Source organism: Rhincodon typus, chromosome 15 (genome assembly GCF_021869965.1).
Source record: "Rhincodon typus isolate 14 chromosome 15, sRhiTyp1.1, whole genome shotgun sequence".
Classification (NCBI taxonomy): Eukaryota; Metazoa; Chordata; class Chondrichthyes; order Orectolobiformes; family Rhincodontidae; genus Rhincodon; species Rhincodon typus.
In genome coordinates, this window is record NC_063346.1 from 49,758,998 (window position 1) to 49,775,071 (window position 16,074).

A 16,074-nucleotide genomic window follows, 5' to 3' on the forward strand; every position below is an offset into this window, starting at 1 on the left:
TATCTCAGGTTCTCCAGCATCGGCAGTTCCTACTATCTCTGAGCTCTTTCACAAACTGTTTTATAAAATGTGTTCAGGGATGATAGTGTCCATCCTTAACTGCCCTTTGGAAGAAGGTGTCTTCTAAAACCTGGCTGGAAAAATTCTGGAAAATATGCTGTGCCTCCACTTCAAGCCCAATATATCCTTCCTCCCTGAAACTAAACGTAATCATCTTGATGTGGATCAGAGCGTTGCTATGAGAAGCTAAAAGTACCTTTGTCCCTGAATTACCTGGAAGAAATAATCCAACAATTTCAGCTTCTCGAGCTCTGGGCTGTTGTCTCGGAAACATATTTCGTCTTGCAGTGCACCGCACTGTCGAAAGACAGATGGGAACTGCACCACGTGGAAAAGGTATGTGTCCAGGTGCAGGCTAGTGCCTGGGGGGAGAGAGATCTCTGGGTCCCACCACACGACTGGCTTGGCAGACCCGTCAGTGTATTTCACTGGCAGCAGAGGGCACTGCAGGCGCCGTGTCACCACTGGCTGACTGATGCCGAGACCCAGAATCCTGTCCAGGTGGAAAGCAGCTACTTCCCTCAGGTCACTCATCTCCTTCACAATCCCGCAAACTCCTGCTCTACAGTGGTCTCTGCTGCCCTCCAGAGGACGGGAGCTGTTAATGCTCAGGACGACACGGGCCATCTCCTCCCCTCTGGTGAAATGGTCAACCTTCCGAACAAATCCCCTGGCCAGGAGCTTTACCAGTCTCTCGTCCCTTTGACTGAACCAAGTAATGGGCTTCTCCAAGGCTGATCCCCCAAGGAAATCCTCTGAGTGCAACCTGCCACGCCGAAGACATTCCAAGTTTGTTCTGTCTGGCTTCTTTGCTTCTTTCAATTTCTTCACCTCTTGTTTCTTTGGGGAAGCCATATTATTCTTGTTGGCTGATTTCTGAGTAACATCCGTCTCTTTGTCGTCCTGTGGAGCACCCATTATTTCATTGTCATCTCCCAGCCACTTTGTGCTGTCTTTGCTTTTTGACTTTCTGACTGGCCTGGCTTTGGAGGCCTTTTGATGAAGGTTTGACTCTATAATCTGAACAGAATCCATAAGAAAAAGATCCCTCAATTTGAATTTTCTCTGCTGTTGCAAATCATTGTGATGGACAGCCCTGCCCTTGATCACTCTTGTTCCTGTATAAAGTTGCTCAGTTCCCTGAATATGGGACTTGCTGACTGTTGCTGCTGAGTGAACATCCAAGGATTTTATTGTACAAAGCAGAATGTACACAGATCCAAGAAGGCTGACACATAAAAGCACTCTCTTTTTGTTCAGTCTCATCTTGTCTTTCTCAGGTAACCCAAAGGCACAGAGAAAGTGGTGCAGTTTCTTAAATTTCATGAACCACTTCCGGCACAGTCTAAAAAAGCCTTCAAGAATCAAGACTTACTACAATTTTGCCTGCTGCCGTATTGCACTCTTCAATGGTTAAACTTAACTCCTGCATCCAATGCACAGTAATGAATATTTGGGAGTTCTTAAAGGCAGTGACCTAGTTGAGGAACTCAGATGTTTTTATATATGGAATAATGAATGGTTGGGAGCTACACACTGCTGAAATCTCACCAAGGGGTTCAGACGATGATGAAAACTGCAAAAGATAAAATTCACAAGATATATTATTGAAGCCCCAGAAGCTGATTATAGCCTTAAATTCATTGCGGGTGAATCTGTAACTTCAGACTGTATGAAGCAATTCAACATGAGGGAGGAGTTTACTCTTTCATCAAAATTATTTACAGTTCTATGTTATATCAGTGTAATGTACTGATTATAATTACTGCAGTGCATATATATGTCAGTGTGATTTCTAAACTGATGGCATTTACTTTGGTTCATGGTATTTTATGAATGTTTTACAATATTCTGTATGGGTGGGCTGTGTGTACTGTTGTACATTGGCGATAATTAGCCATAGTCCATAAGTGACCATACAGATCCTCTTTGTTAGAGAGGAACTAGTTGTGTAGCTTATGGAGCAACAATCAGCATCAAGCATGGAGAAAAGTGAAAGGGCAGGCCTCCACAAACAACCTCACGGACTGAACACTCTCCCTGTGTGTCATTCAGCATCACATTCTAACCAGCTAACTAACTAACCTCCACACCTTATACTGGTGATGGATGCATAACAGTGTGATGTATGCATAGTTCTATGGTATTTGATACCAACTTAATGGATGTGATATTCTATCACATTTCAGTCTGACATGTACTGTTTATTGCTATTTTATATCAGTATGATTTAGATGCTGTTTTTCAGCATTTTTTATCTGTGTGATTTCAAATTGATGTGATGTATATGCTGTTTCACTGTATTTTTGTTGTGCACAAAGTATAGATGGTATCATGGTAATCTATGTCAATGTGATGCATATACTGATTTATACTAATTTATATTGGTGCAATATATTTATGTTTTGTAGTATTTCATATTAGTGTGCTGTATAAATCATCCCCCAGTATTTTCTGTTCATCTGATATGAGTTATTATATTTGATCTTGTTGGTCCTTCAAGGTCAAAATGTCTGTATTCATTACCTTGGCTTGTTTCAGGTACCAGTTGGTATGTAGGTAACTGCTCAGGCCAACCTGCGCCTGGAAGTGTTTTGCTGCAAATATGATAGTATCCCCAAGGTGATCGAGTGTCAGATAAGTTGCTGCTTCAATGTTTCCTATCCTCTTGTTTCTCTTCTGCCTCTACTAAGCACCTGCTTCTGAAAGAGGCCCCAGTATGATCCTGAGTGATTTGAGGTTTAATTCAAACTCCTAAGTGAAGCCTTCAAAGTCTTCTTGCAGCACTTGTTTCAACTTCATGGAAGAGTATACCCCCACTTCCAAGCTCTCCGCAGAACATTCACTTTGGTACGTGAGTGTCAAACATTCTGGTTCTGTGACCAGACCAGCTCAGTTGTGATGATCTGGATACTTGACATACAAGCTCAGGTGAACACCAGAGTGCCTAGTACTTCATCCTGCCATCTGATCCTCAGAAGTTTCTGAGGGCAGCTCAAATGAAAGTGGCATGATGCAGGTAATCAGTGCAAGTTGTCTGTGAGCACAGCAGAGAGGACTTTTGCTTTTCGACTTTCAGTTAGCTAGGTAGACTTCTTCCTCTTTGCCCTGTACTGAAATCAATGTTACCCGAAGGCTTTTCTTAATTTGCTAATTTTTGCCTACATCTCATCATCAATCTTGACGGCTGAAGAAGTGTGCTACAGTATAAATGATATTTGCTGACCGGTTCTGACCATTTACTGAAATCTAAGCCTCAAGACAGGACTTTCCCAGAGCAGCCATGTATATTACTTCAGTTTGATATCAGTATGATACCAGTATGCTGGGGCAACATGGTGGCTCAGTGGTTAGCACTGCTGCCTCACAGCACCGGGGGCTTGGGTTCAATTCCACCTTTGGGCAACTGTCTGTGTGGAGTTTGCACATTCTCCCCTTGTCTGCATGGGTTTCCTCCAGGTGCTCTGGTTTCCTCCCACAGTCCAAAGATGTGCAGGCTTGATGGATTGGCCATGCTAAATTGCCTGTAGTGTTCAGGGATGTGTAGATTAGGTGGGTTATAGGGGTATGGGTCAGGGTGAGATGCTCTGAAGGTCAGTGTGGACTTGTTGGGCCAAAGGGCCTGTTTCCACACTGTAGGGATTCTATGATGATGTATACATGGTTTTACAGGATTTGATCATTGTGATACATACAATACTTCACAGTTATCTGCATTCAGTGTGTTTTATGTTGGTGTAATGTGTATGTTTTTAACCTTGTTGACATTTATCTGATGTTCATGTCTTTTACATTGGTTTGATTTAGATGTTGTTTTGTGGTATGTTATAAGTGTCAGTTATGCACAGTTTTATGGTATTTTATATCAGAGAGATGTATTTGCTTTTTCACATTTGGTGTGATGTCGACACTGGTGTATTGTTCTGTTACAAACATTGCTTTGTGGTATTTGACATGGGAGTGTTATATACAGTAGTTTAGGGCATTTTATATCAGTGTGAAGTATATATTCAGATGTCACATGACACCAGGTTATAGTCCAACAGATTTATTTGAAACCACAGGCTTTCGGAACGCTGTTCCTTCATCAGGTTCCTTCACCTGACGAAGGAGCAAAGCTCTGAAAGCTTGTGATTTCAAATAAACCAGTTGGACTATAACCTGGTGTTGTGGGACTTCTAACTTTGTCCACCCCAGTCCAACACCAGCACCTCCACATCATGAAGTATATATTGAATGATGTTTTTTATCAGCATGATGTTTTTTTTACACCTTTTTACATCTGTGTGATATGTTACACTGTTCGTTTTATTGCTGTGGTGTAATTTCTGCATTATTGTATTTCATTTCATGATTTTTTTTAATGTTTCATGCTAATTATATCATTGTGTGCATTCCATATTTTGTGCTGTTCTTTATCAGTTCCTTTATGCTGCTGTACAGTACTCCATTCTGGTCCATAAACTTTGTTAAGTGTTTTATGTCAGTGTGATGGAAACAGTGGTTTGCAGTCTTTTATATCAGTGATTAATAAACAGTTTTATGATTTGATTGGTGCAAAGTCTATGTTTTACACTGTTTGATGTCAGTATGAAGTACACACAGCTTTGAGGTATGTTATCTATTAGTGTGATGTGTACACTGTTTAGGTATTTTATGTCTGTGTGACACATTAGTGTTTTGTGGTATTCCATATCATTCAATGTTTATTTTGCAGCAATACATAAGCTATTTTATAATATATAAATGTATGCATATGTCAATATCATCTATATAGTTTTATGGTATTTTATATCAATGTAATTAATATGGCACAGAAACAGGCAATTCAGCTGATCCAGACTGTGTCAGTTTTATGCACCACCTAAATTTATCATCCTACCATCGATTGCCTTCTCCCTCAAATGCTTGTCTGGCTTCTACTTAAATGCTTCTGTACTATTCTCAGTTACATCCACATTCTCAGCATTCTGTGGGTGAAGAAGCTTTTCCTGAATGCCCCATCAGATTTCTTGGTGATTATCATATGTTGACAGCCTCCAGTTATCCTGTTCACCACAAGAGGGAACATTCTCTCTATTCACTCTCAAAATCTTTCTTCATTTTAAGGATCCCTATCAGGTCATCCCATTTCATTTTTACAAGAGAAAGGTAACAAAGATCTATATACCCAGACATTTCTGGCATTACCTTTGTAAAACGTTTCTGCACTCTATTTAGTGCCTCTACGTCTACTTCTAAATATGGTGACCAGAACTGTATGCTCCAAGTGTTCTCCAACCCTGGCTTGACACAGATTCAGCAGAACCTCCGACCTTTTCAATGTTCCCATCTGGAACGGAACCCTTGTTCTTAAAACCATAAGATAGAAGAGCAGAAGTAGGGCATTTGGCCCATTGAGTCAGTTCCACCACTCAATGAAATCAAATATTACCTGGGCCACTTACTAATTGGCAAAGAGAGATGATGATTAGGGAAGTAAAAACGTGGCTAAAGGAGTGGGTGTGGGAAAGAGGAGTTCCATTTCATGGGGAACTGGCAGCATTATTGGGACAGAAGGGAAGAGAGTCCACTTGAGCCGTTCTGAGACCGGGATCCTACTGGAAAGGCTACATAAAGTGGTCATTGGATTTTAAAGCGGGAAAGGGGTCAGCAGAGGTTATTAAAGTTTCCAGAGCAAGTAATAGGACAGAGTGTATGGAAAGGGTCAGGAATCTAACTTCGGGCGCAGTATAAGGGGGCAGTCAACACAGAACTGCGGGTGTTGTAGTTAAATACACACAGTATATGGAACAAGAACAGTGAGCTTGTAGCTCACACTGAAATTGACAGGTACAATGTTGTGGGCATCAGACAGACGTAGCTATAAGGTGATCAGGGCTGGAAACTAATTATCCAAGGATACACGCTCTATTGAAAGGACAGGCACATGGGCAGAGGGGTTGCCTCACTAGTAAGAAACAAAATTAATTCAATAGCAAGGAGTAATATAGAGTCAGAAAGCATCAATTGTGTGTGTGTGTGTGTGTGTGTGCGCGCGCGCGGTTGACAAACTGCAAAGGAAAAAAGACCATGATGGGAGCTATGTACAGGCCTCAAGCAACAGTCAGAATGTGGGATAGAAAATAAATCAGGAGAGAGAAAAGGCATGTAAGAAAGGCACTATAACAATAATCATAGGGGACTTCAATATGCAAGTCGACTGGGAAAATCAGGTTGGTGGCTAATCCCAAGAAAAGGAATTTGTTAAATGTCTACACAATGGTTTTTTTGGATCAGCTTGTGGTAGAGTTCACTAGGGAATGGTCAATTCTGGATTTGGTGACATGTAATGAGGCAAACTTGATTAGGGAGCTGAAGGTAAAGGAATGCCTAGGGGGCAGTGACCATTATATGATAGAATTCATCTCGCAGTTTCATAGGGAAGCTGGAATCAGGTGTAACTAATATTGAGTAATGGTAATTACAAAGACATGAGGGAGGAGCTGGCCAGAATTGATTGGAAGGGGAGCCTAGCAGGGGAGACAGTGGAGCAGCAATGGCAGGGCTTTCTAAGCGTGATTTGGAAGCGTAGCAGAAATCCATCCCAAGGAAGAAGAAGCATACAAAGGGGAGGATGAGGCAACCACGTCTGACAAGGGAAGTCAGTGACAGCATAAAAGCAAAAGAAAAAGGATTACAATGTGGTGGAGGTTAGTGGGAAGCCAGAGGATTGGGAAACCTTTAAAAACCAGGAGCGGACAGCAGAAAAAACATAAGGGGAGAATAAAATATGAGGACAGTTAGTAGTAGTTAGTACTAGCTAGTAACATAAAAGAAGATTGTAAGAGTTTTTTCAGTTACATAAAAGGTAAAAGAGAGAGAGTTAAGAGTGGACACTGGAAAGAAATGAGGTTGGGCAAGTAGAAATGGGGAGCAAAGAAATGGCAGAGGAGTTGAATAGGTAGTTTGCATCAGTTTTCACAATCACAAACACCAACAGCCTACCAGAGTTAGGAGAGTCAGGGACAGAGGAGAATGTAGTGGCCATTACTAAGGAGAAGATGCTGGGGAAGGTGAAAAATCTGAGATTGGATAAATCACCTGGACCTGATGGAATATGTCCCAGGGTTCTGAAGGAGATAGCTGAAGAGATTGTGGAAACACTGGTAGGTGATTTTTCAGAAATCGTTGGAGTCAAGGAGGGTTCCAGAGGACTGCAAATGGCTAATGTAACACCCCTGTTTAAGAAGGGAGGGAGGAAGAAGACAGGAAATTATAGGACGGTTAGCCTGACCTCACTCATTTATAAGATTTTAGATTCTCCTTCTCAACCTTCTCTGTTGTCTGAGGTGTGTGACCCTCAGGTTAAACCACCACCAGTTATCTCTCTCTAATGACAGAGCAGCCAGGTAAGAGTATGGTGACTTTAATTTACCTATTGCAGTGTCATCTGCAAACTTGGCTACAATACATTCACTTTCCTCATCCAAGACATTAATATATATTGTAAATAATTGTTGCCCAAACACTGATCTTCTCGTAGCTCCACTAGTTGCAGGTTGCTAACCTGAAAATAACCTCTTATCCCAAATCTGTAGTTGAATTTGATTTATTTGTCACACTTCTTGTCATTATCCTAAATGCACGTTTCTCAATACTCATCTCATGATTCAATGTCATGCCTACCTGTTCTGGCAAGTACCGAAGCAACATAATTAATTAATATTTCTGACATTTTACTGTTGTCATCTGAAGTAGTTCTGCTCGCAAAAAAGACCCTGAACTACCTGTTGCCTGCCACTTCAATGCACCACCCTGCTCCCTGGCCAACATCTCTGTTTCCGGCTTGCTAGTGTTCCAGTGAAGCCCAACGCAAGCTGGAGGAACAACACCTCATTTTCCGCTTGGGGACCCTACAGCCCTCCGGACTCAATCTTGAGTCCAATAATTTTAGGGCCTAAACTCTCCCATGTCCCAGCCCCCCACCCCATACACCAGGCCTTGTTACCACATAGCCTGCCACTACACACCCACTAACAGTCACTAACAGTCCCCATTAACAACTATTCACCCTCCCAGCCTGATCGTTAGCAACTCCTTTGTCTGTCCAACTGTCTTTCTCTCTCTTTGGGCTCTATCTTATCATTTACTCCCTACCCCACCCACCTCCCTATTTTCTGCATGTAAACTGACATTTTCCCAACCACCATCAGTTCTGAGGAAGGGTCACTGGACCCGAAACGTTAACTCTGTTTTCTCCTCCACAGATGCTGCCAGACCTGCCGAGCTTCTCCAGCAACTTTGTTTTTGATCCTGTCCATCCCTTAATTCCAGTCAAAGTTTTCACATTTTTTGTTGCTGTATCTGTAAAATATTTGATTTTGTTTTAGCTTCCTTGATGATTCAGTTTCGTAGTTCATCTTGACCTTTGTATTTATTTTTTGACTTATTTCCTAATCTTATTTTATTCTCTCATATTGGTTTGAGAGACATATCAACCATGATTGAATGAGCAGAATCGATGGGCTGAATGGCCTAATTGTGCACTTGTATCTTATGGTCTTGTATCTTATATTGTGCACATCCCTGCAATCTATCTACATGTTTAAGGCCTGCCTTTTCCCCCATATATTCAGTGCAATATATTTTCCCTCACTCTTTTGAAAACTGTGTGAAATGTTATTTGATATTGCTTTACATTGTTGTTCCTCATTTACAGTTCCTCATTTTATTCTCCCAAAATAAGACTCAGCCCCTCAAAATGACCTTTCTTTTGAATCACGCATATGTCCTTCTCTATCATCATCTTAAAGTTTACTTGTTGTGGTCATAATTGCCATATGTTCCCTTAATTTTACTTCAGTTATCTGCTTTGGTTCATTATACCAGTGTGTATGTGACAGTATTTTATATTGGTGTGACAAATACATTTTTATGATATTTTTGGATCAGTGAGACCTATATGAAGTCCTATAATATTATATGTCATTGTAATATACAAGCTACTTGATGGTGCTTTGACTAATGTGATGGCTTCACATTATTTTGTATTGATGGAAATGGTTTCATGGTATTCTAATTTGGTGTGAAGTATAGATGTGGGATCGGTTAGCTGGATAGCTGGTTTGTAATGCAGAGTGGCACTGGTTGAGGTTACAATGAAGGTCCTGCCTTCTCAACCTTATCACTTCGCCTAATGGGTAGTAACCCTCAGGTTAAGCCATCTACCAATCATCTGTCTACTGTGAACTTAAGACATTAACTGAAGGTATGATTCCATAAGTACGGCTATGTCAGGTTGTTGTTTGACTCGGCTGTGAGACACCTCTCCTGACTTCGGTACTAGATATTAGTAAGGAGAACATTGTAGAGTCGACAGGGCTGCATTTTTATTTCCAGTTCAAATGGTCAATCTAGCTTCATTCCTTTTTTGAGAATTCCTAGCATGGCCATGTCATTTGCTAGGCCATTTCAGAGGGCAGCTAAGAGTCCACCACATTGGGGCAGCACACTGGCTCAGTGGTTAGCACTGCTGCCTCACAGCGCCAGGGACCCAGGTTTGATTCCACCTTGGGGCAACTGTTTGTGTGGAGTTTGCACATTCTCCCCATGTCTGCGTGGGTTTCCTCCGGGTGCTCCAGTTTCCTCCCACAGCCCAAAGATGTGCAGGGTAGGTGGATTGGCTGTGCTAAAGTGCCCAGGGATGTGTAGATTAGGTGGGAAATACAGAGGTAGGGGAATGGGTCTGCATGGGATGCTCTTCAGAGGGGCGGTGTGGACTTGGGCTGAATGGCCTGTATCCATACTGTAGGTATTCTATGATTATCACATTATTGTGGGTCTAGAGTAGACCAGGTAAAGATGACAGACTTCCTTCTGTAAAGGGAATTAGTTAACCAGTCAGATTTTTCCTGATAATCAATTCCAGAACTTTTTAAATTCTTGAATTCAAATTCCACCATCTGCCATGGTTGTATTCGAATGCAGATCTATGAAGCCAAACCTGGGTCTCTGTATTACTCTGATAATATCACTGCGCCATCACATCTCCTTCCGTACCACTGTGATATAGACATGGTTTCATAGTATTCTATATCTGTGTGATTTATATATTGCCAAATGATTTTCTTCACATCAGTGTGATATACAATTGTTTTATGGAATGTTATATCTCTTTGAAATATTCTTGCTTTCTGCTATTTTATACCAATTTTACACAGTTTCATGCCAATGTGATATATGCGCTATTTTATGGCATTTTATATCAGTGTGATGTACAGACTGCTTTACTTTTATATCATTGTATTGTGTACACTACTTTATGGTATTTTATATAATTAAAATGTATTTGTTGTTTATGGTATTTTATAGTCATCTGACATCTACAACGTTTCATGACATTTTATATTTCTTTGATGTAAATGCAGTTTGATTGCATTACATACAATATGTCAATGAGATTACATTACAGTTTTAATCTCATTGCTGTAATGTGTACAGTTTCATGGTTTCTTAGTTGGCCTAACTTAGGGATAATTTCTATCAACCTGTTCCAAAATGTGATGACACACCTCTGGAGCAGATGAGACTTGGGCCTGGGTTCCTGGCCTAAAGTTAGGGACACTAGGAGTATGCCGCAAGAACTATCTTGGCATGTTGTTGCATGTTACTTATATCAAGGTGATGTACACATTATTTTACAGGTCTCTTAGTTGTTCATTGCAATGAAATGAGAGATAGAATGATTCTGTGCTAAGTACAAAACTTTGCAACCATTAGCTGGCTACAGTTTCAAATGCAAATTAGATGTGTGTACTACCCAGTTGTTTGAAACCACAATCTTCCTGTATCCACTTGCACTGAGAACTGGCATCGGAAGCTACATTGTATCATTCAGATCCAAAGTGGGCTCTGTCACATGTATTTGGAATAAAAATTATCACCTAAAATAAAACAAGTAGCCCCATTATGGTAACACCTCCAGTGGGACCACTGATACCAATCATCACTCCAAACATTCAAAACGAAAGAGAGGAGATTTATCTCACCAGTAAAAAATATGATGGGTCACGTTTTCTTCAGCCTTTTGAATTGAGCTCCGTATCCTTGCTGCCACAGTGAGTTACACTCTGTCTGCTGAGAATAATGAACTCTGGTTGTCATCTTTTTACTGCCAAGCTTGAAATGTCCAGTAATGAGTCACGTAATCATATTACTACCGTGCATCATTCCATTCCTTCAGACAGTGCGGTGTGCCTTGCAAAGTATGTGAGAACTCCTGCAACTGAAACGGTTTCGAGGATGGGAAGAAAGGAGTGGTGTACTTTCTTTTTATACATTTGAACACAATCCAACTGCACGGATTCATTAGAAAAAAAACACAACATGTTTGAACTCGAGACTATAATGGAGAAACACTGGGAGGGATCAGCAGCGTGTTATATATTCCAATGGGCTGTCAGATTAACAACATTAAAATGTAGCACCACATCTCTGAGAGGGAAGTGAAATTATTTACTGAGTGTGTCACTGCTGATGACTCACTTTGAGAAGTTATGAGAAATATAGGGGAAAAGCAAGAGTAATAGTAGATTGAAGATTCATTGTGATATATTCACATTAAAAAGGTACAGTGGCTCAAAAGGCATAAAATCCAATCAGGAGAACACTTTTAATGAGGAGGTAACAAGCACCAGAAGAGAAGGGGGCAGTTCAGGAAGGGGTAACAGTGGGAGAGCAGCGATCACAATCCAATTAGATTTAACAGTTCTGAGGAAGGGTCACCGGACCCGAAACGTTAATTCTGTTTTCTCCTCCACAGATGCTGCCAGACCTGCTGAGCTTTTCCAGCAACTTTGTTTTCGTTCCTAGATTTAACACTATGTGGAAAACAATAGACACAGACTGCAAGTGAACACTTTATATTTGGGATATGCTCGTTTTGCTGGCTTGGCTAAAAGTGGATTGTAAAAAAAAAACTACTCAACGTGATGAATGTCAGAACTATGGCAAGTGAGTTCCCACAAAGGAGAAGGATTGGACTCTCAGAACTAGATCATTCTTGGATGGCACTGGACATGCATCTTAGGAGAAGGCAAAAGTAGGAGGAAGACGATGTCAAATGTCAAAAGCTCAATACTGCAAAAAAAGGCTAGAGGAGTATAGGAAATGCAGTGATTATGTTATGAAGGAAGGTAGGAAAGAAAGAGAAGGCATGAAAAGTCTTAGCAAGTAAAATCAAGGAAAACCCAAAGACATGTTTAAAACACATAAAGAACACGAGGAACACTGAGGAAGATGCAGGATCTGTTCGACATCAAAAAGTTAAAAGGTGGAAATTGTGGGCATTTTTTTTTACTAAATGCTGTTTACCTAAACATAGATGAAGCAGACATTGTAATCAAGCAGGGAAACATTTGAAACATTGACTGGGATAAATACAAAAAAAGCAGAATACTAAAGAGTGAAGCATCCTTGAGAGCAGATACATCATCATAGCAGGATGAAATGTATTCCAGCCAGCTAAGGGAGACAAAGGGAGAAATGATGGAATCTCTGATCATCAATTTCTAATGCTGTCTGACTACAGGGATGTACTGGAGGACTGCTAGAGTTGTCATATGCCTCAGGCTGAGGGGCTAAAGATGGATAGCTTCAGACTCAGACTCAGGGTTAGCTGGGGACCTGAGGATGTGTGAAGCCTGTGGAGTTGATGGGGTGGGCTACCAGGAAGGGGACGTTAATGTTTCAAGAGTTCACCTAAACAGCGAGACAAAGCCTGGAACATGCTGTTAGAGGAACAGCCGCTAGTGCCTTCCATCATCTAGTAAATCACAAGTGCGCAATGGAAATAATGGAAAGCCATCACACCAAGAATGGGTGGGGTACATGCTGCCATCTGTGAGGAAGAAGTCACCACATTATAGCTATGTGGGGCCCTTCAAAGGGCAACAGCAGAAGACAGAGACACAGACAATGAAGGCAAAACAAACTCAAGGGCTCAGTATTTCTCTGAGTCTTGGACATTAGGGCTGTTTTTTGGACTGAAGGACTGTGACCAGCGGCGTTCTGCAGGGATCAGTGCTGGGTCCACTTTTGTCATTTATATAAATGACTTGGATGAGAATTTAGGAAGCATGGTTAGTAAGTTTGCGGACGACATCAAAATTGGTGGTATAGTGGACAGTGAGAAAGGTTATCTAAGATTACAAAGGAATCTTGATCAACTGGGCTAATGGGCCAAGGAGTGGCAGATGGAGTTTAATTTGGATAAATGCAAAGTGTTGCATGACCAAGAAGGTCTACAAATAATGTTCCTTTATTGGTCAAAGCCAAAAGTATGAGGAAGCTTAAGCTCTAACTTTATAAAACACCAGCTAGACTACAACTTACAGAATGTGTACAGTTCCGGTCTCTGCATTACACAAAGAGTGCATTTACACTAGGGATGGAACATAAGAAATTTGCCAGGAATAGGGAATTCTAGCAAACTAGAAAGAATGGATAATTTGGGGTTCTTTTTGAAATAAAAGGTAGCAGAGGGAAGATTTCATTTTAGTATACAACATTATCAGGGGCTGAGATAAAGATATTTATCCCAGCAGAGAGCTCAATAATCAAGTGATAAAGGCTTGAGGTAAACAGTGGCAGAATTGGAGAGAACCTAAAAAGTCTTTTCACCCAGAGGGTGGTGGAGGTCTGGAACCTATTGCCTGACAGGTGGCAGAGGCAAAAACCATCATCACATTTTTAAAAAGCAGTTAATATACACCTAACTTACAGAGCTTCAGATCAAGATCAATATGGGATTAGACCGACTAGCTTTTCTCAAACTCTCTCAGCCATGATGGGCTGAATGGACTCCTTCCGTGCTGCAACTCTTTCTGTGTTACCATGTTTCTATCATAAGCATCCCCTCCTGGTTAGTGAGTGGATCATCTGTCTTTATTAACACCATCCTCATTGAAATTTCCGTCGCGTTCCCTCAGTTTGTATAATGGACAACTGATCCACAATGATGGATTTTCACTTCAGTGTTAAGTTGAAAATCAATCCTATTGTGAGTTAATGTAGTTTGGTGAGGACTAGGGGTGTTGATTGACTTGTGCAATTTCACAATCACTGGTTTTTCAAGTCAACGTTTGTTAGCATCCCGTGAGATATATTTATTGAGAATTTTTTTAACCACAACTTTTTAGAAATAGAGGTGGCTCAAACAGCCACATTTTTGTCCCTGAGTCCATAGGTTGTGTGTTCAAGTCCCACTCCAAATTTGAACACTGATCTTTGAGCTGACACCCATCCTTTCTGTGAGATCTATATTAAAGTGATGCCCACACAGATGAACATAGGATCTCATAATGCTAAGTACAGAAAACATTTTTCTTGTATCTAGAAAATACTTATCCCTCAACCACTGTCACATCTGATCATTATACCATTGCTTTTGGTGAAATTTTCCTGTGAACAAACTCCCTGCTGTGTTCTGTAATGTAGAAATGACTATACTTCAAAAGTACTTTATTATTTCTAAGTTGCTTTTAGATTTCCTGCAGTTTGTGAAAAATAGTCAGCGTATTGAGTATAGGAGTTGGGAGGTCATATTGCAGCTGTGCAGGGCATTGGTTAGGCCACTTTTGGAAGACTGTGCACAATTCTGGTTTCCCTGCTACAGTAGGATGTTATGAAACTTGAACGGGTGCAAATTGATTTACAAGGATGTTGCCAGGGTTGGAGGGTTTGAGCTACAGGGATAGGCTGAATAGGGTGGGGCTATTTTCCCTGGGGCATCAGAGGCTGAGGAGAGGTCTTATTAAGGTCTATAAAATCATGAGGGGCATGGATAGGGTTAATAGCCAAGGTTTTTTTTCCCAAGACAGGGAGTTCAAAACTAGAGGGCATAGGTTTAAGGTGAGAGAGGAAAGATATAAAAGGGACCTAAGGGGCAATGTTTTCATGCAGAGGATGATTGTGGAGGCTGGAACAATTACAACATTTAAAAGGCGTCTGGATGGGTATACGAATAGGAAGGGTTTAGAGAGATATGGGCCAAATGCTGGCAAATGGAGCTAGATTCACTTAGGATATCTGGTTGGCATGGACAAGTTGGACCGAAGGGTCTGTTTCCATGCTATGTGACCCTATGACTCTACACGAGATACTAAAAGAACCAAAGACAAAATGAGGAAACGTTATTTTACACAGTGAGTTATAATGATCTGCAATGCATTGTCCAAAAGTTTGATTTGATTTTGATTTATTGTAACATGTACCGAAATACAGTGAAGAGCCTTGTTTGTGAGTGGGACAGGCAGATCACAGCAAGCAAAGGATGTACTGATCAAAAAGATTTAGACGCATACACGTTACGTTGCAGGTTACATTATTTGAGGCTAGAGACCATTCAACAGTCTGATAACAGCTGGAAAGAAGCTGTTCCTGAACCTGCTGGTGTGTGTGTTCAGGCTTCTGTATATTCTGCCTGATGGAAGAGGTTGCAGGAGATCATTACCGGGGTGCGATGGGTCTTTGATGAAATTGGCCACCTTTCTGCGGCAGAGGGCTGTGTAAATAGAGTCTATGGATGGAAGTTTAGCTTCTGTGATGGTCTGGGCTGTGCACACCGCTTTCTGTAGTTTCTTACGGTCCTGGGCAGAGCAGTTGCCATACCAGGCCGTTATGCACCCAGGCAGTATGCTTTCAATGGTGCACCTGTAGAAGTTGGTGGGGGACCTTATGGACATGTCAAATGGAGAGTCAATAGTAACATTCAAAAGGGAATTGGTTAAATACATAAGGGGGACATGTTCACAAGGCCACTGGTAAAGAGCAGTGTTGGGATCAATTGGATAGCCCACGCGAAAGCCTACACAGGTATAAGGGGGCCAAATGGTTGCCTTCTGCACTGTATTATTTCGATGCTTCACAAGGAATATTTCTTTGTGATACTACTGAATGTAACATACTTAAGCAAACCTTTCTTTCTCGCCATCTGCAATCCGACCCCACCACCAAAGACATCTTTCCCTCCCC

General features: G+C 41.2%; 1 protein-coding gene across 3 annotated transcripts in view; it reads right to left on the reverse strand.

The window, feature by feature from the left end:
• Nucleotides 1-16,074, reverse strand: part of LOC109915212 (Golgi-associated kinase 1A-like) — a 37,398-nt gene that overhangs the window by 18,750 nt on the left and 2,574 nt on the right. Inside the window, exons 2-3 of one of the 3 annotated variants that reach the window (XM_048606066.1) lie at nucleotides 11,091-11,175; nucleotides 274-1,636 (exon numbers count right to left, since the gene is read on the reverse strand). In XM_048606066.1, coding sequence (XP_048462023.1) covers nucleotides 274-1,386 — 1,113 coding nt within the window. In that variant the 5' untranslated portion in view covers nucleotides 1,387-1,636; nucleotides 11,091-11,175. Of the gene's footprint in view, nucleotides 1-273; nucleotides 1,637-11,090; nucleotides 11,480-16,074 lie in introns of those variants that run through there. The other 2 variants (XM_048606065.1, XM_020514829.2) reach the window with 2 other exon arrangements.